The sequence below is a fragment of the Monodelphis domestica genome, chromosome 2 (genome assembly GCF_027887165.1).
Source record: "Monodelphis domestica isolate mMonDom1 chromosome 2, mMonDom1.pri, whole genome shotgun sequence".
In the NCBI taxonomy this organism is placed as follows: Eukaryota; Metazoa; Chordata; class Mammalia; order Didelphimorphia; family Didelphidae; genus Monodelphis; species Monodelphis domestica.
In genome coordinates, this window is record NC_077228.1 from 330,233,631 (window position 1) to 330,260,359 (window position 26,729).

Consider the following 26,729-nt stretch of genomic DNA (forward strand, 5'->3'; position numbering starts at 1 on the left):
TACATTTTTTAAAAATAAGTAACTTGATTCACACAGTGTGGGTCAGATGCAGAAACTGATATCAAGTCTTCCTACCCTGAGACTAGCTTTCTTTCAGTTCTGCCACACTATAATGTAAAACAAAACAATGAAAAAAGATTGTATCACTTGGCTTTAGGTTAAGTGCACATTTATGAAACATAGATTTTTTTTTCCCTAAAAGCCAATAAAGAACTCTAAACCTACTTCTTATAGGTTCCCCTCTGTCATTTCCCCTCCCCTGACTTCCATTTAACTTCATAGGCAACTTTCTCTTGTGACCAGCTGTGCTTCATCTCTAATCTGTGAGGTTATTTATTTCCCATTGAGCCAATAATTGAACATTTGGGAATTTTGTGGATTTGGATTATGTGAATTTTCACTTTTATCTGTTCCTAACAAAACTATATATAAAATCTCTTGTTTTGCTGCTAAAAAATAACTTGGCTTTGTGAGATACCAGAATCTTGGCAGGGACTTAGTGTTTCATTGGTATTATTATAAGTATCTTAATGTCTCAAAAGAAAAATGTTACAAGTTTTTATGTAGGCATCAGCTCTTTACTTTCTGTAGAGAAATTGATTCAGAATGGGAGACAGTTGTAGGATGTTGAAGAAACTTGGCCTTTTAGAAGCACTGTAGTTTCAGCTAACTTATGAAATTTTGTAATGAATCCTCCATGTGATTCTGCAGGAATTCATAGGTAGCCATTCTAAATGATAGAGCAAAGAGACCATAGAGAACCTAAAAAGGTAATTATAAAAGGGAAAACAGCTTGTAGGGAAAATCTGTATGTAATTAAAAACTATGATTAGTTAACTTTTCTCCAAAAATAGGCTTCTAATATTTCTGTTCTGATGGAAATGGAAAAAAAATCTCTATCTTCACACCCTACTTTTTACTATCCTTTTATTCTTTATGAGCTACTAATAATATACATGCTTCCTTTCCTGTCAAGGCTTTTGAAGTCTCTCTTTATAATTGAAGTGGAGAGATTAGAAATCTTGAGTGACTTGATGCCTTTGTATTAAATTTGAGGATAGTAGACTAAGCACTTCACAGTAGAGTGTGTACTGAAACTATAACAGTAATTAGAAAATTTGTCCTATGGATCTGATAAAAAATGCATAGTAGGTCTTGGCCAAACTTTATTAAAACTAATTAGCTCAACATTATTATGACTCTCTTCTCTTCAAGTAGTGAACTGTGACTCCATAGAGTATGTTTATCACCAGACTTGCTAAGTAAATGCCTGCTACCACAGAGTCACTTGGGAATCTTGGCAGGAGTCTTAAACTTTCTTATATCTCAGCTTATTAATCTGTTAAGAAGAAAAACTTCATTGCTTCTACGTGTTTTGAGCATTAAATGGATAATTTCATTGAGCTCTTTGATTTTAATTAAAATGCATTTAAGTTTATTGCATAGAGAAGTAAGAACTTCCCTGTGAAGCACTTTCATTTTGAGTCACCCATCATGTCTCACTCACTGCACCAGTGCATACTTAATATTTTGAGTTTTCTTTAGTAATAAGGAGAAAAATTTTTCTCTGTCAATTTTACATGGAGGAACTGGCTATAAGTTATCAAAGACTAGGCTAATGGAGGACTTATTTGAATTAGTACTACTTCCCAAAAAGTTTTAGGGATATGAAAACTCAGAACTATCACCCACAATGTCCTGGAAATGTTGTGATCTGTATTGTTGGTTACACCCATAAGAGAGAGATTGTAGAATTCTGGAATCATTGACATATTCAGTAAAAAAAAAAAATTATGGGGTATAATGCTAGTATTACTAGTACAATAACAGTTTTACATTAGATTCTTAAGAGTTTAAGTCTAGGAATATGTATATACACATATATACAAACATATTTATGGGTGAAGAGACAGGAGACCATTTTATTTGTGTGTATATGTATATATATATGTATATGTATGTCTATATATATGTAAATTCAGTTATAAAACTATATTTACATTTTGTTTTTATCACCTACATTTTTTCAATGTAGCTTTCCCACCTCCTGCTGCCAGAAATAACAAACCAAAAAAGGAAAAAAAAAATCTTTGGCAAAATCAACTAATGAATTATTCTGTACCCATGGTTCCCTACTTTTGCAAAAAACAAAAAAAAAAGGTGAGGGAATGCTTTCTTGTGTCCCTAAACTTGGCCATTATAATTTCACATCCTTCAGTTTTGATTGATTTGTTGTTGTCCTTTCCATTTACATTGTTGTGGTCATTGAGTATCTTATTTTCTTGGTTCTTTTACTTAACTTTTCATCAGTTCCGAGACATTTTCTTAATGACTCCCTGTTTCTCCAACATTGCTGTTGTTTTCCTTCTTCTTTCTCCTAGATTGCCTCCCCTAAATCCATTTCTTTTTGAACAATTTTCCTTATTTAACAGCCCAGCTCAGATATTTTGTTCTTCATGAGGCCTTCTGTGGTTCCTCTCATACCCAGCTAAAACTGGCCTCTCCTTTCTCTAAATTTTTATAGTACTTTGTATTGTACTTTTCACAAGCCATTTATCATATTGTACCTTACCCTGTAGTTATTGTATATACATGGCTCTTCTTTTTAAAGATAAGTTTCTTGAGATCAGGAGTTATGTTTTTAACTTATTTCTTTATTTCATTTCTATAAGCAAAAGAACCCAATAGAGTGCTTTGTATACAGCAAGCACTCAAAGATTGAATAAATGTATTTTTCAGTAATATAAAGGTCAGATATTGCTTCGGTGCCTTATCCTCCCCCCTGCACCCCACATATAAGTTATATTTATTCACAAAACTTTTTTCTTAAAATTTGCTAAAATAATGATGTACTTAAAACTGTGAAGACTGCTCCTGGGAATGTAAGGACTATAATTGTTTTCTTAGGGGTTATTAAATTTTAATTATTTACTTTGACTCAATTATTTAAATTGAGCCTTTAAACACAGGGTTTCAGAATTTAAGCTGTTGCTGAACTTTTCTAAAATAAATATAGAATACATCTTAAAAATATTGCATAATAAAGTTATTGAGGGAAATAATAGAATGATTTTGATTTACTTGAAAAACATCTGGTGCTTTTATTTTTTTGTTTTATCCTATTTTAAGTAGGCCGTTCTCATTACTATGTGATTTTATTTTATATACAGTAAAAATTCCATTATCATACCTTCTTTCAACCAGAAATTTCAGAATTTCAGAATCAGAATTTCTTTATTTCTACAATAAAATGCTAAAGGATTAGCATTTCTACATCAAAGTCCTACAAGATATTAAAGTATCTTCTAAATTTGCAGAGGAAGATTGGATTATGGTCACTAGACCTTTGAGAGGGTGCATGCTTTCTCTGAAGAGGGCAGTTTCCAGATTGCATCTTCAAAAGGATTGTTCCCTAGAATGATGGCTGGAAAAAGCATTACTGTTCCCGAGATTCTTGGGGTCAGCATCGTGGGCCGTCTCCATCAGAGTCAGAGATGTGCTCAGAGCCTTTTGATTTGCCTGTCTCTTGCTGTCCCATATCTCTCTTTTAAAGTATCTTGATGCTTCAGCTAGGCCAGCTTTGCCTGCCCTGGGAGTGATGGTTGGCAGTTGGTTGCAACTGCTGTAAGTACATAGTAGTTCAAAAAGACTCTAGAAGACTCTAGTTCAGTGTTGACTAATGTTTTCAAGATTGTGTGCCCAGACTGCACCTTCAAGCTGCCTGTGAGCCCTCTGCATGAATTACCCCAGACAGAGGAGTGAGGTTTGGGTGGCTGGACAGAGGGGTGGGACATGCAAAAAATATCAGGTGGAGAGGGGAGTAGCCCATGCCATGGCTTTACCAGCATGGCACTATTATATTACCTTTCAGTGATTTTTTCACCCAAGTTATATTAAAGATCGTGTGGAGTGAAGATCTGGATCTTCATCACTATAAATAAGTAGAGAGGGAAGCCATATAGAATGCAGACAATTGGAACAACCCCTGAGAAAGGCAGGACAGGGGGAATGGAAAGGGGGGAATGGGAAGCGAAGGGAAAGAGAGGAAAAGGGCCACAGCCCTGAGAGTTAAGTGCTCAGGACAAAAAAAAAAATGTCATCTCTTTATGTATAGGCACAGACTTTTTATAATATTGACACAAGATTTCCCCCACCTCTCATCCAACCCCATAGAGGGGACTGTGTTGTTCACAATCTTGAGCATGTGATTTTCAACATTATGTATGCCCCCAAACTCGTGACAATTATGTGGTTTTCAGCCTGAGACAGTAAAGAAACATTTGAAACCCCTTGTTTTCCTTCCTTTAGCCTGACTTGGTGTTATCTCTTATTCCTTCCTGGCTTCTCTGGGACTGTCCCTTCCTGGAGCTGGTATCCTTCCTGGACAAAAGATAAACTCAAGGTTTTGGCAGAGATATTTGATGGGATGGGGGTGCAGTTTTGCTGGGGTCCAGAAAATATTTAATAAATCATAAAGGAAGGGGACTTTTTTTTAGCTGCATTTTAAAAGAGTAGAAAGTGGGAGGGGAAAAGGAGAGAGACAGAGCTAAGCTATAAACTATGTTTATTTTAAAAGTAAAAAGAGGGGGGTGTCTTTCTATATATACTTCATTAGGAGTGGTTAGTCTCTGTCCTGTTTTAGTCAAAAGGTCCTCCATGGCTCCATGCCAGAAATGAGACACCTCAACTTCTCCCCTGAAGGGCTTCTAATTTATATTATCTCTATATGGAGGTTTCAGGAATATTGATCTAAAACTACTATTATTGCTAATCAATCACTTTATTTAGAATAACACATGATTACTAATTCCACACATCTTTATATCTCATTCAGAGATCCATAGAGCCATGCTTTAATAACATTTGAATGCATTTATATTTTTCATGAAGTGTTTCTTCTAAAGTTTTATGAATATGAATCTTCACCAAAGTCCAAATTAAGGGATTTCACTTTAAAAAAAGTTTTCACCATTAATAAGAAGTAATAATTATCATTTGTATGGATTTTCAAAGTTGGCAAAGTGTTTTTTTATCTACTGTTTTGGTGTTTGTTGATAATATAATACTACATAGTGGGCATTCAATAAATGCCATTGACTGCTCCCCATTACTGAAGTACAGATGGTGAATGAACCACTTATATGAAAATAATAACTGGGGAAACTGAAACATGTGCCTCTAGAATTCTAATTTGACCTGAGCCATTTTAATAGGCTCTAGTCCTTCCTGCCTGTATAGAAGTCATTTTACTGAATTTATATAACCTGGGCCAAAATCTACAAATACAACATATACATACACACTGAACTAATGTACCCCATTTTGTTTATTAAATATTTTCTTACCAAATTACACATGGATATATTTTGGTTGTTAAATCTGGTCAAATTTTAATGTATTTTATGCATTTTTGAATCATTTAGACTGAGATATCAGGACATCACTCAGCCTTCCAGATCAGAGAAGATGTGTGAAAGGAGTGCTTTTCAAGTAATGATGGCACAAAGGTGCCATATTCTGTGAAGTTATAAATCCCTATTAATTTATTTCAGGTTCATCTGAATAAAAACCATCATAATAAGTACTTTTAGGGCCATATGAGAAGTAAAAAGTCATAGTTCCTTTTTTCAAGGTTACAATCTTGTTGGTAAGATAATACTAATACATATGAAAGAATCTGAGAATATTACAAGGCAACATAAAATCAAATGCTCAGTCTTGTAATACTAACTCTAAGTGATAAAGACATTTAGATAAGGTTTAAAAAGTCCCTCTGGGGTAGGATAGTTTGTAAGGAAGGATGGAAGCTAGCATTTCCATAGCTATGTGCCAGGCACTATTCTAAAGACATTACAGATATCTTATTTGATCCATAACAACTTTGAGAGGGAGGCTCTATTATTATCCCTTTTTTTTTTTTAAGACCCTTACCTTCCGTCTTGGAGTCAATACTGTGTATTGGCTCCAAGGCAGAAGAGTGGTAAGGGCTAGGCAATGGGGGTCAAGTGACTTGCCCAGGGTCACACAGCTGGGAAGTGTCTGAGGCCAGATTTGAACCTAGGACTTCCCGTCTCTAGGCCTGGCTCTCAATTCACTGAGCTACCCAGCTGCCCCCTATTATACCCTTTTTATGATTGAAGAAACTGAGGCAGACAGAGGTTAAATGACTTAACATATGTCACACAACTAATAAGTATCTGAGGCCATATTTGAACTCAGATTTTTGTGATTCTGTGTTCTGTTTGCTGTGCCACCTAGCTGCCCAAAATTCAGTTTAGTTTGGGAATATTTGATAGAGGAAATAGGATCTGAGCTGAGTTTTTAAGGATGGATAGTATTTGGATTACTGAGCAAAGGAGAATGAGATCAAAAGCATTGAGAATAGAATAAGAAAAGATATGAAGTGAGAATAAATAAACATTCTTGGTTAATGTCAGAAAAAGAAGACAAGAAAGGAGGGATAGTTAAAAAAACTAATGTGGATGGTAGGAAAGATTAAAGGGAACTTTAAGTTTGTATATAAGTACATTTATATAGGGTCTTGAATGATATCCTGAGAAGGACATGATTAATAGTCAATAGAGACCCACTGCAGATTCTAAAACAGGGAGGAAAACGAACATTTAAAATGAGAACACTAAGAATGCAATCTTCTTGAACATTGGGAGTTGTATGAACATGGACTGGAGTAGAAAAATATATAAAATCAAGAAACCAATTAAGGCAGTAGTGTAGGGTCTGGACTAATTTTAGAATGAAGAGAACTGTATATGAAATATTACAAAGGAAGAATTAGCAAATTTACTTGGTCATGTAAAGGGTAGAAATGTAAACCTTCTATAGAAGGTTTAAGAGTAGGGTTGCCAGGAATTTTAATTAATTCCAAAGAGATTTAATTTAATAATTTATTTATAAAGTAAAGAAAAAGTGAAGATAAGAAAAATCAGAGAGAGGATGGGGTAAGATATCAACCCTAAGCACTAAATATTTTGCTCCAGCCCCTGGCTCAACCCAGGTAGGGCTAGTTAGGCCTTAGTCCAAGGGGCCTTGGTCTTGAGCCAAGGACCTGGGGATGCAAGGAGCCTCTTTCAAGAGGATAGGTCTCTCCTGAGGTTAGTCTCTTCAGAAAATCCAGGAAAAGAGTCAGCCTTTTTCATTCACCACGTGTCATTACAAAGGGAAGCAGTCTGAGATCTCAAGCTCGAGATCCTCCAAAGTCAAGTCGACGACCGAAGAGAGGTGAGCAATCAGGAAGTTCTTGGCATTTTTAAAAGACCATTTCCTTTCCTCACCTCCTGTGACTTCTTCCATTTTACATGTACCAATTACAGCTAAAGTTTTGCTTAAGACTGACCAGAGGGCCAGTCTCTTCTCATTCGTCACCTACTATCACACATGTGGGTCACAGACCTCCCCCATTCAAGCTTGAATGGAGTGTATACACTTTTGGTATTTTTGGTGATTAAAACTAAGATTGGGCAGGGGATTAATAATGTCGGAAGGAGAGCCAAATTTACTTTAACTATTAATTTTATATTTTTGCTAATTTTAGTGTAAGGACTCATTTTTTCCTTAACTCCCTATATACAGAACTCTCAGATCCACTTAATAAGTTTATTACATATCTTTTTAGAATATTTCTCTCCTTTTTTTTGCTTAGTTATTGAAATTTTGGCAGTAGTATCTGTTGACTAGCTCTAGGACACTGAAGACATGTATTCATTTAATTGGTCTCATTAAATAAAAATCTTGTTTGAGTAAGCAGAATGTACTGTGTAACTTTAAGAGAAATTTAGTATCATTTTCTTTTTTATTAAATTACAGGGATTAAAGAGGATGGAGGTTCAAACATGGTATTTGAAATCATCAAAATTGGCTCTGGCACTGGCAATTATCCGCTCAAAACCACCAAACAGAAACAGCAGAGAATATACAGAGCATCTTGCTAAGATGTTATCTGGACAAGATGGAGAGTGGAGATCAAAAGTTGAAGCTTTGGAAACTGAAGTTCTGCAATTACGTCAAAAACTTCTTCTGAGCAAAATCTGCCCAATACCTCAAGTAAATAATAGTAAGTATTTTAAGTCATTTTTTGAGTAATATGTTATTCTAATATAACGTGTCTCTGGAGATAAATTTCAAGACTTTTAAAAAACACCAAGTTTAGTTTTTAATGTTTGTCCAGTAGAAAAAACAACTCTTAATCAGTCAAGAACCACCATATTTATGGAACAGATACTTTTTTCAAAGTTTATAACTTATTCAAGTGAATTCAAGAATAGTTTATTTAAATGAAATAAAAATTTAAAAGGAACAACTCCACAAAACTTAAGACAATGTAATGTCTATTGCCTGTGTAGTTTTTAAAGGAATACTTGATTTTAGTCCCTAGAGATAGTCATTTGAAAGCTGGATGATCATTGTTTGGGTATATTTTTAAAAGATGATTGGGTCAGGTATAGGGGTTAAACTAGATTGACCTGTGAGAAGTTTTTCAACTCTAAGATGCTATGGCTCTATTTTCAGTTTTACGAATCTCTGGGACTTTGCCTTTCATCTAGAGAAAGCTTGAAGATATGGGAGAATATCAAGTATCAGGCAGAAAATGTGAGGTGGAAAATACCTCCCAGAGATTGGATGACTTGTTAAAACCAGCAGCTAATGCCTATAAAGGTGAATCCCTCTCTCATCCTGACCCCTGCCACAAATAGCATAGTGAAAAGAACTAAGGATTCAGTGGTCATATATGTTTTCTTTCGAATACATTTGCATGCCTTATTAATAGCATCATCTCTGAAAGTTTACTGCTATTTCTATCTTAATTAAATGTATGTTACTGTCAAAGATAATGCCTTCAGAGTAAGACATACAATATATTGTGTTTATCTGTTTAGTTCAAGTAGTAAAAGCTAATGGTTCAACAGGGCCCTTTTTTGCAAGGTGTACCATTAGATTAAAGAATTTATTGCTATTACCACAAATAACAAATGACAATTATAGACCTTCAAGGTTTTGCAAAACACTTTACACTATCACTTTGGGACCTAGGTCATTTGTATTACTATAAGGGACTGTCCTCAAGTATAAACTTTGATGTACTAAGGGCAGAAATAAGGTCATATGCTTTTCCTTATTACCTAAACATGCCACTTGAGCATAGTCTTTGCATTCTAAACAGTAAAAATTTAGAATTATAGGCTTATAGGCTGTTTCATCAGCAGCTCAAAGGGGGCTTGTATCCAAGTAGGGAGAGATGATTAACACCTTGAAAAAATGAAATTTAAACTTTGTTTTTAATTAAATGCTAAGCATGAACTAATATAAGATAATGCTACTTTTTGCTAACGGCTCTCTGTTCCTTTACTTACTACGTTGAATTAAAACGTTGTCCTTAAGAGACATAAATAATAGCAGTAAAGAAGTCATTAAGAATAAGTAGTCCAGTAATTAGGTGCCAGGGTAGACATTCTCTACTAATTATTCAATCATTGTTGGACATTAGCTATGCTACAGTATCTACATTTATTGTAACTAAATATTAAACATTGTCTTAATATCCGGGATGCCATAATGAAGAAAATCATAATTTGTGACTTGTATATGCTATTTTAGGCTGATTATTTGGTTAATAATCATTATAATATTTATAATAATAATCACAAAAATAGTAATATGCTTTTATTTTAAAGGAATATGTGAATTTTATTCTTGTATTTCATAGAAAGTGTCTAGGCTAAATTAAAAGAATTAGACTGAAACTGATTTTGGGGTCAAAGGAAACAAGCAATTATTAAAGAGCATACTCTGTTAGGCACTGTGGATGAAGACAAAAAACAATCTTCACCCTTAAAGAGTTTACATGCAGAGGGAGAAAGCAATAATCAACCATGTGGAAATAAGAAATATAATAAATTAGAGGTAAGATGATCTCTAATAAAGGACAAACAAGGATATATTTAGTATATTCTTTAGAATTATTTCTAAGATTATTCTTAGTGTAAACTGAGACATGACCTCTACAGAAATTAGGCTGCTCTTCTCCTGAGAGAGCACACCCTGAGACACTTTGACAAGAGGAAGATCCCCAAGAGAGACCATGCCTTTCAAGTTGAGTTTTATTAAGCATGGACATACATGCACATGTGGAATTATAGGCATATTGCCGGAGGAACTTAGCTCAAAAGTAGTGAGTCATAGATTGCATATTTTCCTTTTTATCCCTATTTATTTTTCTCTATATGTCTATTAATTCTAATTTTTCTAAGATTTCATTCACTTCTTTCACCTCCTTCTTATTTATTTTTTGGTTTGATTTATCTAAATTTGATAACGGTTGGTTTAAGTCTCCCACTAATATGGTTTTACTGTCTATTTCTTCCTTCAATTCTCCTAGTTTCTCCATTAGAAATTTGGGTGCTATATTATTTGATGCATACATGTTGATTAGTGATATTTCCTCAATATCTAAAGTCCCTTTTAACAAAATATAATTACCTTCCCTATCCCTTTTGATCAGGTCTATTTTTGCTTTGGCTTTGTCAGATATCATGATTACCACTCCTGCCTTCTTTCTATCAGTTGAGGCCCAGAAGGTCTTACTCCATCCTTTAATTCTGACCTTGTGGGTGTCAACCCACCTCATGTGTGTTTCTTGAAGACAACATATGGTAGGGTTTTGGATTCTAATCCATTCTTCTATTCGTCTACTCTTTATGGGTGAGTTCATCCCATTCACGTTCAAAGTTATGACTGTCATTTGTGGACTCCCTGGCATTTTGATATCCTTCCCTGGCTCTAACCTTTTCTTCTTCGGCTCTACCTTGTCCCCTCCCTTGATATGTTTCCCTTTTTAGTCCCTCCCTGTTTGTTCCCTCCCCTTTCCCCCCTCTCTTTCCCTCCCTTTTTGTTTTCCCTCTCCCCCTCCCCCCCTTGGTTTTCCCTTCTCCCTACCCTTGTTGGGTAAGATAGAATTCACGATCCCAGTGGATCTGGATGTTTTTCCCTCTCAGAGTTGATTTCTCTGAGAGTAAGGTTTAAGTAAAACTTCTCTTCCTCTCCTTCTTATAGGAGTTTTCTTCCCCTTCCCTTCCCATGTGAATCTTTGTGTGAGAACAATTATTCTATTTGGTCTTTCTTTTCCCCCTATTTACACATTACATTTTCCCCACATGTTAGTATACATAGATTGATATGAATATAATCCTTATAGAAGAGAGTTTGAGTAAAAGAAGAAGATAACATTTTTCTCCTTTTCCCTTTCCTTCATATTTACCTTTTCAGGTATTCCATGCTCTTTGATTTTTGATATCGAACTTTCCACAGAGCTCTGGTCTTTTCATTGCAAAAAGTTGGAAATCTTCTATTTTGTTGAATGCCTATACTTTCCCTTGGAAGTATATAGTCAGTTTTGCTGGATAGCTGATTCTTGGTTGAAGACCCAGCTCTCTTGCCTTTCTGAAGATCATGTTCCATGCTTTACGATCATTCAGAGTAGAACTTGCAAGGTCTTGTGTGACCCTGATTGGCATTCCTTTATATCTAAATTGTCTTTTTCTGGCTTCTTGTAGGATTTTTTCTTTTGTTTGATAGCTTTGGAATTTGGCAATTACATTCCTGGGAGTTGTCTTTTGGGGGTTTAGTGTAGAGGGTGTTCTGTGAGCTCTGTCAGTGGCTGTATTGCTCCCTTGTTCTAGAATCTCTGGGCAATTGTCTTTGATTATCTCTTGTATTACGATGTTGAGTTGCTGTTTATTTATGGCTTTTCTGGAAGTCCAATTATTCCTAATTTATCTCTTCTCCCTCTATTTTCCAAATCTGTCACTTTGTCAATGAGATATTTTATGTTCTCTTCTAATTTCTTGTTCCTTTGGCCTTGCTTTATTAGTTTTTGCTTCAAAGCCTGGTTTTCTTTTACCGTTTGGTCAAACTGGTTTTGTAGATGCGTGAATTTCTTTTGCATTATTTCCCACTTTTCCTCCCAGAAGGCTTCCATCTTTTCGATCATTTCAGATTAAAATTCTTCATGGGTTTGTGGAGAGTTTCCATTTCCTTTGGAAGGTTTCGGGGCATTTGCCTGTGTTTCCTCTTCTATCTCCTCTGTGTTTTGTATTTTTGCTCCATAAAATGTGTCCAAAGTTGCCCCCTTCTTCTTGTTTCTTTTGGAATTTTGGGGTTTTTGTGCTTCTGTGGAGTTTGCCATCTCTATCTGAGTGGGGAGGAGTAGCTTTTCTTATCTCTGCCTGGCATTCAGAGGTTTTAGCCCTAGGCAGATTGTCCGTTCTATGCAGTTGTTGTTCTGTCTTCCAGTGAAGCCAGGAATTGCTGGTGTGTCCCTGTTACTGCCCTCCTCTCCTCAGCACCCTCCTGATGCTTTTCCTTTGACTTACTTCCAAGCTCTAAGCCTGGCTTATCCTTTTTCCTGTGCCTTAGCCAGCCAAAGGCAGCACTCTGCGGGGGGAGGGGCCGCGGCTTTCTGGAGCTCCGAGGGCTCCCAATGAGATTAGCTTTCCCTGGGTTGAATTTAGTATGTCTTGAGGCAGGGACTTTTTTCGTGAGACTCAGATGGAAGGATCCAGCCAGGGGGTTACAAGCTCCCCTCTCTCTCTCTCTGTTTCCCTGCTGTCTGGGTGCCCCCTCGACTGGGTTAGGTTGTTTTCAGGATGTGGCCTTCAGAATAGCCGGCTCCCGAGGCCCTTTTGCCAGCCCTGAGGGTTGCTGTTGTTCCAGAAGACCCTGCTCTCTGAGGGGGACGGGCCGCGGCTTCCCGGATCTCCGAGTGCTCCTTCTAGGAGGTTACGAGCTCCTCCTTCCCTCTCTGTTTCTCTGCTGTCTGGGTTCCCCCTCGACTGGGTCAGGTTGTTTTCAGGAAGCTGACTTCAGATTAGCCGGCCGTGGGGCTCTGAGGTTGCCTCTGCTGCCTCGGACTCGGACTCGGCGCTCTGGGTTGGGGGGGATGGGTCCTAGGGCCTTCCATCTGCATACCCCTTAGGTCTGAGTGGTCTCTGGTTCTGGCTTTTGGGGGGGGGGCGTACCTTTTGATCCAGGTCCAGGTCCAGGAGGAGGACTCCCAGGGTCTATGCTGTTGATTGTTTTGAATTTTGGTGCCCTAGGAGCATTCGGTTTGAGATCGGTAAGGAAGGGTTTCAGGAGATCTGGACTTTAGCTTTCTCTAAGCCGCCATCTTGACAGGAAGTGCATATTTTCCTAACAAAGGGAGATAAGAGAAGGAGCCCAAAGGAGATGATCCAGGAAGGGATCTGGACATGATATGGGAGGAGAGTTCTAGAAATTGGAGGTGACTGATTGCATGTGCAAGGGGTAATAAAAACTCTTTGATATGTGTTCTGGGGTACAATAAGACATTCTTAAGCATGATATACAAGCATGAAGTAATCAGGACCCTAGGCTTTGGGATACATAGGGTGCAGAGTAGCATTAGTTGCCTATCAAAATTAAATAACAGTGAACAGTTCTGAAATGACTCAGCAGTGATAGTGAATGTGGGACCTGAGATAGTGAGTATGGGACTCAGACTCTGTGTGTATGTGTGTGTGTGTGAGAGAGAGAGACAGAGACAGAGAGAGAGAGAGAGAGAGAGAGAGAGAGAGAGAGAGAGAGAGAGAGAGAGACAGAGACAGAGAGAGAGAGAGAGAGAGAGAGAGAGAGAGAGAGAGAGAGAGAAAGAGAAACTCAAGGACACATTTATCATATTAGAACTAGCTGATGGAACCAGAGTCCAGTCAAGTATCTTAGGATTGTGAGATTGGTTTTCAGTGGTTATTTTCTCCAAGGTTTCTAACTTTTCACACTCTTTTCTATCCTTATTAATTCTGTCATTGTAACCATTTCTTCCTTTATTATCTAGTTTTTCAATTTAGGCACAACTCAATGAAGATAGATTTCCTCATTAGGATGTTAGAATAGTCCTCTCATAAGGATAAATGAAAGATAATTCAAGAGGGAAGCCACTAACATTAAGTAAGATATGGAAAAATAAAAGATTTTATTTAAGCCAACAAATGCTAAGCTTTGATAACAGGAATATAAATGGAATGTTAAGTCATTTCTTCATTTCTCTAAGAATATAATTGCTCTTGTTTTTTGGCTATGTTAGCTTAAGTGTCTCCCCTCTATAATAATGTGACCATCTTGAAGATGGGATATATTATAATTTAATAATCTAAGGGTATTGAGTGCCTCGGGGCTGTTCATTATAAGCCAGAGTAGAGTATCATAATGTAGTCATGGTGTAAGACCTATAGATGTGTGTGTGTCACACGTGTATATATATATATGCATATTGTTAATACACACATTAATAACATCACTTATATTCTATTAACACTACATAGACAAAGACCCATAAGAAAATGTTAAAAGTTAAATTTTGTGTGTACATAATCTATAGAGTTTAAGGAACTTGAAAGTTCTAGAACTTTGGTCTCTTGATGTTAGGCTAGTGTTCTTTCTATTATATGACAATGTTTTATCTTTGTGTTTATTAATTAATATTATAATGAATGATTTATTTGAGTATATTAGAGAATGGCAAATGTAATATACTTTATTAAATTATTTACTATATTTTAGGAAAAAATAATATTTATATAAAATGTTCCTACAAAAAATCTTGCTTACAATTATGAGGCAATTTAATGAAATTAATACATCATGATAGAATATGTTTGCTTAGAGCAAGAATACTATAATCATAAGAGTCTGAGTAATAATTTGTTTTTCCACTGAAGTCCTTCACTTACAGTGCCTATGAGAGAAATTTACCCAGATCACATAATTAAAATCTATTTACATCACAGCAGGAACTAAAGATAAAGTATTTAAGTTCAGATGTTTGGTGGTAATCTAACTTGCCATCTGCTAACTTAAATTTAAAATGTTGAGGATGAAATGGTCAGTTTTAGATGTTTCTCAATTTCAAAAGGGCAAAATAACATGTCAAAAAAAGAGATATATGAACAAATAAACATTGAAAGAGATAACTCATTCCATCAGATTTTTAAAAATCTAAATTAGTTTTTCTCCAATTACATGAAAAAAGTTTCCAACATTTTAAAAAGAATTTTGAGTCTCTCTCTCTCTCTCTCTCTCTCTCTCTCTCTCTCTCTCTCTCTCTCTCTCTCTCTCTCTCTGCCCCCCCACCCCCACCGCAGCTTTTGCCTGAGATGGCAAGCAATCTCATATAGATTTTACATGTACAATCATAAAATATTTTTCCATATTAATACTTTTGTGGAAGGAAACAAAACCAAAAAAATTAAGAAAGTGGAAAGAAGTTTGCTTTGGTCTGGATTCAGACTCTGTCAGTTCTTTCTCTGGAAGCAGATGGCATTTTTTTTTTTATCACTAATCCTTTGGGATTGTTTTGGTCATTGTATTGCTGAGAATAACTAAATTATTTACAGTTGTTCATCATACAGTATTCCTGTCACTGTGTAATATTCTTCTGGTTCTGCTTATTTCACTCTCATTTAATTCTTGAAGGTCTTTCCAGGTTTTTCTGAGTTCCTCCTGCTCATCATTTCTCATACTGAAATAGTATTATAACTTACTCAGCCACTCATCAATTGATGGATATCTCCTCACTTTCTAATTCTTTGCTTCCACAAAAAGAGCTGCTTTAAATATTTTTGTGATATAGGTCCTTCCCTTTTTGTTTTTTTTCCTCTTTGGGATAAAAAAAACTAGTAATAATATTGGTGAGTCAAAAGTTATATACTGTTTTATATATTTGGACATAAGTCGAAATTGTTTTCCATAATGGTTGATTCAGTTCTTAACTCTTTTGACAGTGCATTAATGTCTTAGTTTTCCCACATTCCTTCCAAGTTTTGTCATTTTTATTTTCTGTCATATCTGATTGGTGTGGGGTGGTATCTCAGAGTTGTTTTACATGTAACTTTGTTCAAAAACTATTTACATATTATTCATATTTACAATAGAGTGATTATTTAAAGTCAGCATCCCCAATCATATCCCCATCAAACCATGTTATCAATCACATGTTTTACTTCTGTATTTATATTACCACAGTTCTTTCTCTGGATGGGAGTAATTATCTTTCTTATATGTTTCTCAGAATTGTCCTGGAACATTGCATTGTTACTAGTAGAGAAGTAAATTAAGTTTGATTGTACCACAGTTATCAGTCTCTATGTACAATGTTCTTCTGGTTCTGCTTCTTTTGCTCTGCATTAATTCCTGGAAGTCTTTCCAGTTCACATGAAATTCCTCCAGTTCATTATTCCTTTTGGCACAATAGTATTCCATCCCCATCAGATTCCATAATTTGTTCAGCCATTCCCCAATCAGTGGTCACCCCCTCATTTTCCAATTTTTTTGCCATCACAAAGTGCAACTATGAATATTTTTGTACACGTATTTTTCCTTATTATTTTTTTAGTGTACAAACTCATCAGTGGTATGGCTGGATCAAAGGGCAGGCAGTCTTTTAAAGCCCTTTGGGAATGGTTCCGAATTGCCCTCCAGAATGGTTACATTAATTCACAAATTCACCAGAAATGCATTAGTGTCCCAAGTTTGCCAAATTCCCTTCAACATTTATTATTTTTATTTTTATATTGGCCAATATACTACATGTCAGGTGATATCTCAAAGTTTTTTTTTTTGATTTGCATTTCTCTGTGAGAAATTTAGAACATTTTTTCATGAGCTTATTGATAGTTTCGATTTCTTTATCTGAAAACTAATTGTTGATGTCTCTTGCCCATTTATGAAATTGGGAATGACTTGATTTTTTTGTACAATTAATTTAGCTCCTTATAAATTTGAAAAAATAGACCTCTGTCAGAGGTTTTTGTTATAAAGATTTTTTTCACAATTGTTCCTTCCCTTATAATTTTCGTTGCATTGGTTTTGTTTGTACAAAAAATTTTAATTTAATATAATCAAAATTATTCATTTTACATTTTGTAATATTCTCTCTATCTCTTGCTTGATTTGACATTCTTTCCTTTCCCATAGATCTGACAGGTGTACTATTCTATGTTCACCTAATTTACTTATAGTTTCTTTCTTTATATTTAAGTAATTTACCCATTCTCAATTTATCTTAGTATATAGGGTATGAGATTTTGATCTAAACCTAATATCTACCATACTGTTTTCCAATTTTCCCAGCAGTTTTTATCAAATAGTGGGTTTTTGTCCCAAAAGCTTGTGTCTTTGGGTTTATTGTACAATATCTTGCAGAGAATATCTACCCCAAGCCTTTCCATTGATCCTCCCTTCTGTCTCTTAGCCACTACCATACTGTTTTGATAATCACTGCTTTATAGTATATTTTGAGATCTGGTACTATTGGCCCCCATCCTTCACATTTTTTTCATTAGTTCCCTTGATATTCTTGATGTTTTGTTCTTCCAAATGAACTTTGTTACAATTTTTTAATTCAATATAAAAATTTCTTGCTAGTTTGATAGGTATGGAACTGAATAAATAAATTCATTTGGGTAGGATTGTCATTTTTATTATATTAGCTCTTCCTTCCCATGAGCAATTAATGTTTTCCAATTATTTAGGTCTACTTTTAATTGTTTTGAATGGTGTTTTGTAGTTGTGTTCATATAAATCCTGTGTTTGTCTTGGCAAATAGATTTCTAAATATTTCATATCGTCTAGGATGATTTTAAATGGATTTTATCTTTCTAACTCCTACTGCTGAGTTGTGTTGGAAATATATAGAAATACTGATGATTCGTGTAGGTTTATTTTGTATCCTGCAACTTTGCTAATGTTGTTGATTATTTCCACTAGCTTTTTAGTTGATTCTTTAGGATTCTTTAAATTGAACATCATATCATCTGCAAAGAGTGATAGTTTAGTCTCCTCATTGCCTACTTTAATCCCTTCAATTTCTTTTTCTTCTCTAATTGCTACCTTTAGCATTTCTAGTACAATGTTAAATAATAGAGGTGATAATGGGCATCTTTGCTTCACTGCTGATCTCATTGGGAAGGCTTTGAACTTATCCCCATTGCAGATGATACTTGTTGGTTTTAAATATATATATACTGTTAATTTTTTAGGAAAGACCCATCAAAGACTTTTTCTGCTTCTATTGAGATGTAATAGAAACTCTGCTCAGTAGATCTAAAGGAAGTTTTGCAAGAATTCATGAGCTGTTTTATTTATATATTTATTTATATTTTATTTTCCAAATTTCACATGATAATTTTTCAACAAATGTTTTCCAAAATTATAAGGTTCAAAAATTGTCTCCTTCACTACCAATACCAGAGATGGTAACCAATTTAATATGGGTTATACATGGATTATTATGCACAACTTATTTCCATATTGATCATTGTTTTAAGAATATGCTAATATATAACCAAAACTTGAAATAAAAACAAACTAAAGTGAAAAATCACAAGGCCTTCACAACTCCCCTGGATTATTGTTTTGTTAAGAGTAATTCTTTCACAGTTGATCATCATAAAATATTGCTGTTTCTGTAAACAGTGTCCTCTTGCTTCTGCTTATTTCACTCTGCATTAATTCATACAGGTCTTTGCAACTTTTTTTTCTGAAAAATCATTGGGCCCATCATTTCTAATAGCACAATAGTATTCCATCACCATCATATACCACAATTTGTTCAATTATTCCCCAATCTATGGATAATCCTTCATTTCCCAATTTTTTGCAACCACAAGAAGAGCTGATATTTGTGTGGTGTATATATGTGTGTGTGTGTGTACACACGCAGATTTTTTTGGTACAAATAGATCTTTTCCTCATTTATTTTTATCTCTTTGGAATACAGATCAGTACTGGTATTGTTACAGGATCAAAAGATATGTACAGCTTTATAGCCCTTTGAGCATAGTTCTACATTGTCATCCAGAATAGTTGGATCAGTTCACAACTGCAGAAACAATGCATAAGTGTTCCAGTTTCACCACATCCTCTGCAGCTTTTATCATTTTCCTTTACTATCATATAATCTGATAGGTTTGGGGTGGTACCTCAGTTGTTTTAATTTACATTTATCTAATCAAAAATGATATGGACCATTTTTCATATGATGATTGCTAGCTTTGATTTCCTTATCTGAAAATTGCTTGTTCATAACTTTTAATCTCTTTTAATTGAGAAATAGCTTATATGATTATAAATTTGACTTAGTTCTCTATAAAGTTGAGAAATGAGATCTTCATTAAAAATCTTTTCCATAAAACTTTTTTTCCTAGTTTGTATTTCCCTTCTGATCTTAGTTACATTGATTTTATTTATACAAGCCTTTTTTATTTTAATATAAGTAAAACTATTCATTTTACATCTCATAATGTTTTCTATCTCTAGTTTGGTCAAAGATTCTTCTTATCTCCATTGATCTTACAGATAAAATATTCTATACTCCCCTAATCATTCTTTGTCTAAATCTCATACCCATTTTGACCTTATCTTGGTATATAGGGTGTGAGGTGTTGGACTATGCCGGGTTCCTGCCATACTCTTTTCCAGTTTTACCAACAGTTTTTGTTAGCTAGTGAGTTTTTATACCAAAAGCTGGAATCCATGGGTTTATCACACACTAAACTGCTAAGGTCATTTTCCCTGGGATATTATGTATCTCATCTATTCTATTGATCCATCATTCTATTTCTTAACCAGTACCAGATCATCAGTTGTGTTGGGGGAAAAATGAATTCAAAGACTTTTTGCCCTGTCTCATGCTTCCATCTCTTTGTTGGAAGCATTTTCTATTATTAACTTAGTTGAATAATCTGTCGTGTAACCACTTTCAAAATATTTGTCTAACTTAAACTTGTGTAGTAGTAACTTTTCTAGCTGGATATATTTGTAAATTTTAAAAATCATAATAAAAATTTACAATGAGTTTTACATGTTATCTCATTTGAACATTACAAAAACCTTAAGAGGCTGAAGGATCCTAAAGGTATTACCATCTTTATTTTATCTTTGGCAAAACTGACAGGAAGATTGAGACTTAACCAAAATCACACAATTAAAATATTGCAAAAAAAGAAACAGATTCAACCAATATCTCTGGTGAAGTGTGGAGGGGGAATACCTTTGTATTCATATGCAAAAACTAAGTAATAATACTTATAATCTTTTTTGCGACTTTGAAGTTCTTCCACTTATCTATAAAATTGACAGAAGTGACAAAAGAGGAAACTAACAAAGGTTGGAGATGTTGTGGCAAAACAGGCACATGGATGAATGCATTATTAGTGATCTTTAAATTATGAATACCATCATTCCTGAAAGCAATTTGAAACTATGTCCCTAAAGTTATTAAATTGTGATCACCCTTTGATATCTAGCTTGTACCACTGTAAGGTTTATACTCCAAACATTTCAAAGAAATATTTTTTTAAAAATCCATTTTTTTAATTTAATTTAATTAAATTAATTAATTAATTAATTAATTAATTTATTATTTTTTAAACCCTTACCTTCCTGCTTGGAGTCAATACTGTGTATTGCTACAAGGCAGAAGAGTGGTAAGGGTAGGCAATGGGGATCAAGTGACTTGCCCAGGGTCACACAGCTGGGAAGTGTCTGAGGCCAGATTTGAACCTAGGACCTCCCATCTCTAGGCCTGGCTCTCAATCCACTGAGCTACACAGCTGCCCCGCAAAAAATCCATTTTTAAAGAAATATTTTACAACAAAGTATAACAATGTAGCAAAAACTTGGAAACCAAGGAGTCCTTGGAGAATGCCTAAACCAAATATGGCATATTATTATTTTTTTAATTTTATAATATTTTATTTGATCATTTCCAAGTATTATATAGTAAAGTCAAAGATCATTTTCTTTTCCTCCCCCCACCCCCGTAGCCGATGCATGATTCCACTAGGTATTACGTGTGTTCTTTATTCAAACCCATTGCTATGTTGTTAATATTTGCATTAGGGTTTCCTTTAGAGTCTCTCCTCTGTCATTTCCCCTCAACCGCTGTAGTCAGGCAGTTGCTTTTCCTTGATGTTTCTACTCCCACAGTTTATCCTCTGCTTATGAATGGTGTTTTTTCTGCTGGATCCCTGCAGATTGTTCAGGGACATTACACCGCCACTAATGGAGAAGTCCATTACTTTCGATTATACCATAGTGTATTAGTCTCTGTGTACAATGTTCTCCTGGGTCTGCTCCTCTCTCTCTGCATCACTTCCTGGAGGTCGTTCCAGTCTCCATGGAAATCCTCTACTTTATTATTCCTTTTAGCACAATAGTATTCCATCACCAACATATACCACAATTTGCTGAGCCATTCCCCAATTGAAGGGCATCCCCTCGTTTTCCAGTTTTTGGCCACCACAAAGAATGCAGCTATGAATATTTTTGTACAAGTCTTTTTGTCCATTATCTCTTTGGGGTACAGACCCAGCAGTGCTATGGCTGGATCAAAGGGTAGATATTCTTTTGTCGCCCTTTGGGCATAGTTCCAAATTGCCCTCCAGAATGGTTGGATCAGTTCACAACTCCACCAGCAATGAATTAATGTCCCTACTTTGCCACATCCCCTCCAGCATTCATTACTTTTCCTTTGCTATCATGTTAGCCAATCTGCTAGGTGTGAGGTGATACCTCAGAGTTGTTTTGATTTGCATCTCTCCGATTATAAGAGATTTAGAACACTTCTTCATGTGCTTATTAATAGTTTTGATTTCTTTATCTGAGAATTGCCTATCCATGTCCCTTGCCCATTTATCAATTGGAGAATGGCTTGATTTTTTGTACAATTGATTTAGCTCTTTATAAATTTGAGTAATTAAACCTTTGTCAGAGGTTTCTATGAGGATTTTCCCCCAATTTGTTGTTTTCCTTCTGATTTTAGTTACATTGGTTTAGTTTGTACTAAAGCTTTTTAATTTGATGTAGTCAAAATTATTTTACATTTTGTGATTCTTTCTATGTCTTGCTTGGTTTTAAAGTCTTTGCCCTCCCAAAGGTCTGACATGTATACTATTGCGTGCTTACCCAATTTACTTATGGTTTCCTTCTTTATGTTTAAGACATTCATCCATTTTGAATTTATCTTGGTGTAGGGTGTGAGGTGTTGATCTATTCCTAGTCTCTCCCACACTGTCTTCCAGTTTTCCCAGCAGTTTTTATCGAATAGTGGATTTTTGTCCCAAAAGCTGGGATCTTTGGGTTTATCGTATACTGTCTTGCTGAGGTCGCTTTCCCCCAGTCTATTTCACTGATCTTCCTTTTTGTTTCTTAGCCAGTACCAAATTGTTTTGATGACTGCTGCTTTATAATATAGTTTAAGGTCTGGGACTGCAAGGCCCCCATCATATGTGCTTTTTTTTCCCATTATTTCCCTGGATATCCTTGACCTTTTGTTCTTCCAGATGAATTTTGTCTTGGTTTTTTCTAAATCAGTAAAGAAATATTTTGGGAGTTCCATGGGTATGGCACTAAATAGATAAATAAGTTTGGGTAGGATGGTCATTTTTATTATATTGGCTCTTCCTATCCATGAGCAGTTAATGTTTTTCCAATTGCTCAAGTCTAGTTTTAGTTGTGTGGTGAGTGTTTTGTATTTCTGTTCATATAGTTCCTGTGTTTGTCTCAGCAGATAGATTCCTAGGTATTTTATTTTGTCTAAGGTGATTTTGAATGAGATTTCTCTTTCTAGTTTTTGCTGCTGAACTGTGTTGGAGATATATAGAAAAGCTGATGACTTATGTGGGTTTATTTTGTATCCTGCAACTTTGCTAAAGTTGTTGATTATTTCAATTAGCTTTTTGGTTGAATCTCTAGGATTCTTTAAGTAGACCATCATGTCATCTGCAAAGAGTGATAACTTGGTCTCCTCCTTGCCTATTTTGATGCCTTCAATTTCTTTTTCTTCTCTAATTGCTACTGCTAGTGTTTCTAGTACAATGTCAAATAGTAGAGGTGATAATGGGCATCCTTGTTTCACTCCTGATCTTATTGGAAAATGGGTCTAGTTTATCCCCATTGCAGATAATATTAGCTGATGGTTTTAGATATATACTGTGTATTATTTTTAGGAATGACCCTTCTATTCCTATGCTTTCTAGTGTTTTTAATAGGAATGGGTGTTGTATTTTATCAAATGCTCTTTCTGCATCTATTGAGATAATCATGTGGTTCTTGTTGGTTTGCTTGTTGATGTGGTCAATTATGTGGATGCTTTTCCTAATATTGAACCAGCCCTGCTTCCCTGGTATAAATCCTACTTGATCATGGTGGATGACCCTTCTGATCACTTGCTGGAGTTTTTTTGCTGGTATCCTATTTAAGATTTTTGCATCTATATTCATTAGGGAGATTGGTCTATAGTTTTCTTTCTCTGTTTTTGACCTGCCTGGTTTTGGAATCAGTACCATGTTTGTGTCATAAAAGGAGATTGGTAGAATTCCCTCTTTGCTTATTATGCCAAATAGTTTGTATAGTATTGGGATTAACTGTTCTCTGAATATTTGATAGAATTCACTGGTGAATCCATCAGGCCCTGGGGATTTTTTCTTAGGAAGTTCTTTGATGGCTTGTTGGATTTCATTTTCTGATATGGGATTATTTAAGAATTCTATTTCTTCTTCTGTTAGTCTAGGCAGTTTGTATTTTTGTATATATTAATCCATATCCCCTAAATTGGTGTATTTATTGCCATATAATTGGGCAAAGTAATTTGTAATGATTGCCTTAATTCCTTCTTCATCAGAGGTGATGTCCCCCTTTTCATCTTTGATCTGTTAATTTGCTTTTCTTCCTTCCTTTTTTAAATTAGATTGACGAGTACTTTGTCTATTTTGTTTGTTTTTTCAAAGTACCAGCTTATTGTCTTTTTTATTAAATCAATAGTTATATCACCCTTAATTTGTAGGATTTCTAGTTTGGTTTTCTGCTGGGGGGTTTTAATTTGATCTTTTTTGAGTTTTTTATTTGCATTTCCAATTGACTGATCTCTGCTCTCCCTAGTTTGTTGATATATGCACTCAGGGATATGAATTTACCTCTGATTACCGCTATGGCTGCTTCCTAAAAGGTTTGAAATGATGTCTCGCCATTGTCATTTTCCTCGATGAAATTGTTAATTGTTTCTATTATTTCTTCTCTAACTAAACGATTTTGTGGTATCATATTGTTTAATTTCCAATTGGTTTTTGATTTGGTTTTCCATGTACCATTACTAATCATTATTTTTATTGCCTTGTGATCTGAAAAGGCTGCATTCATTATTTCTGCTTTTCTGCATTTGTGTGCCATATTACTGTGACCTAATGTATGGTTAATCTTTGTGAATGTGCCATGTGGTGCTGAAAAGAAGGTGTATTCCTTTTTATCCCAATTTATTTTTCTCCATATGTCTATTACTTCTAATTTTTCTATGATTTCATTTACTTCTTTTAACTCTTTCTTATTTATTTATTTATTTATTTATTTAATTTATCTAAATTTGATATTGGTTGGTTTAAGTCTCCCACTAATATGGTTTTACTGTCTATTTCTTCCTTCAATTCTCCTAGTTTCTCCATTAGAAATTTGGGTGCTATACCATTTGGTGCATACATGTTGATTAGTGATATTTCCTCATTATCTAAAGTCCCTTTTAACAAAATATAATTACCTTCCCTATCCCTTTTGATCAGGTCTATTATTTCTTTGACTTTATCAGATATCATGATTACCACTCCTGCCTTCTTTCTGTCAGTTGAGGCCCAGAAGGTCTTACTCCATCCTTTAATTCTGACCTTGTGGGTATCAACCCTCCTCATGTGCGTTCCTTGAAGACAACATATGGTAGGGTTTTGGATTCTAATCCATTCTGCTATTTGTCTACATTTTATGGGTGAGTTCATCCCATTCACATTCAAAGTTATGACTGTCATTTGTGGATTCCCTGGCATTATGATATCCTTCCCTAATTGTAACCTTTTCTTCTTTAGCTCTACCTTTTAGTCCAGTGATTTACTTTAAATCAGTCCCTCTTGTCTCCTCCCTTGATATGTTTCCTTTTTTAGTCCCTCCCTTTTTGTTCCCTCCCGCTCTCTTTCTCTCCCCTTTTGTTTTCCCTCTCCCCCTCCCCCCCTTGGTTTTCCCTTCTCCCTACCCTTGTTGGGTAAGATAGAATTCAAGATCCCAGTGTATCTGGGTGTTTTTCCCTCTCAGAGTTGATTTCCCTGAGATTAAGGTTTAAGTAAAAATTCTCTTCCTCTCTTTCTTATAGGAGTTTCTTTCCCCTCCCATTCCCATGTGAATCTTTGTGTGAGAAAGATTATTCTATTTGTTCTTTCTTTACCCCCTATTTACACATTACCTTATCACCACATATACATAGTGTACATAGATTGATAGAAATGTAGTCCTTATAGAAGAGAGTTTGAGTAAAAGAAGAAGATAACATTTTTCTCCTTTTCCCTTTCCTTCATATTTACCTTTTCAGGTATTCCATGATCTTTGTTTTTTGGTGTCGAATTTTCCACAGAGCTCTGGTCTTTTCTTTGCAAAAAGTTGGAAATCTTCTATTTTGTTGAATTCCCATACTTTCCCTTAGAAGTATATAGTCAGTTTTGCTGGGTAGCTGATTCTTGGTTGAAGACCCAGCTCTCTTGCCTTTCTGAAGATCATGTTCCATGCCTTACGATTATTCAGAGTAGAAGTTGCAAGGTCTTGTGTGACCCTGATTGGCATTCCTTTATATCTAAATTGTCTTTTTTTGGCTTCTTGTAGGAATTTTTCTTTGGTTTGAGAGCTCTGGAATTTGGCAATTACATTCCTGGGAGTTGACTTTTGGAGGTTTAGTGTAGAGGGTGTTCTGTGAGCTCTGTCAGTGGCTGTATTGCTCCCTTGTTCTAGAATCTCTGGGCAATTTTCTTTGATTATATCTTGTATCACAATGTCGAGTTTGGTGTTTATTTCTGGCTTTTCTGGAAGTCCAATTATTCTTAAATTATCTCTTCTCCCTCTATTTTCAAATCTGTCACCTGGTCAGTGAGATATTTTGTGTTCTCTTCTAATTTCTTGGTATTATGGCTTTGCCTTATTAATTCTTACTTTAAAGCCTGATTTTCATTTTCAGTTTCGTCAAACTGGTTTTGTAGATGCGTGAATTTCTTTTGCATTATTTCCCTTTTTTCCTCCCAGAAGGCTTCCAACTTTTTGATTATTTCTGATTCATATTCTTCATGGGTTTGTGGAGAGTTTCCATTTCCTTTGCAAGGTTTTGGAGCATTTGCTTGTGTTTCCTCTTCTATCTCCTCTGTGTTTTGTATTTTGGCTCCATAGAATCTGTCCAAAATCACCCCCTTCTTCTTGTTTTTTTTTTTGGAATTTTGGTTTTTTTGTGATTCTGTGGAGTTTGCCATCTCTATCTGAGTGGGGAGGATTAGCTTGTCCTATCTCTGTCTGGCCTTTAGAGATTTTAGCCTTAGGCAGATTGTCCCTTCTATGGCTTGGCCCTTGTTTCTGTGCCTCAGCCAAAGGGAAGAGCCAGCACTCTGTGGGGGGAGGGGTTCTGAGGGCTGGTGATAGGATTAACCTCAGACTGAATATGCCCTCAGGCAAGGACCTTCAGTGAGACTCAGATGGAAGGATCTGGTCAGGGGGCTACAGGCTCCTCCTATCTCTCTCTGTTTCCCTGCTGTCTGGGTGCCCCCTCGACTGGGTCACGTTGTTTTCAGGATTTGGCCTTCAGCTCCGAGGCCCTTTTGCCAGCCCTGAGGGTTACTGTTGTTTCTGAG

The 26,729-nt window shown here is 35.5% G+C and overlaps 1 protein-coding gene across 2 annotated transcripts in view; it reads left to right on the forward strand.

Moving 5' to 3' along the window:
* MEI4 (meiotic double-stranded break formation protein 4) overlaps nucleotides 1-26,729 on the forward strand; it is a 343,130-nt gene that overhangs the window by 91,516 nt on the left and 224,885 nt on the right. For both annotated transcript variants that reach the window (XM_056818515.1, XM_007484229.3), the window contains exon 2: nucleotides 7,825-8,071. In XM_056818515.1, coding sequence (XP_056674493.1) covers nucleotides 7,837-8,071 — 235 coding nt within the window. In that variant the 5' untranslated portion in view covers nucleotides 7,825-7,836. The remainder of the gene's footprint in view (nucleotides 1-7,824; nucleotides 8,072-26,729) is intronic.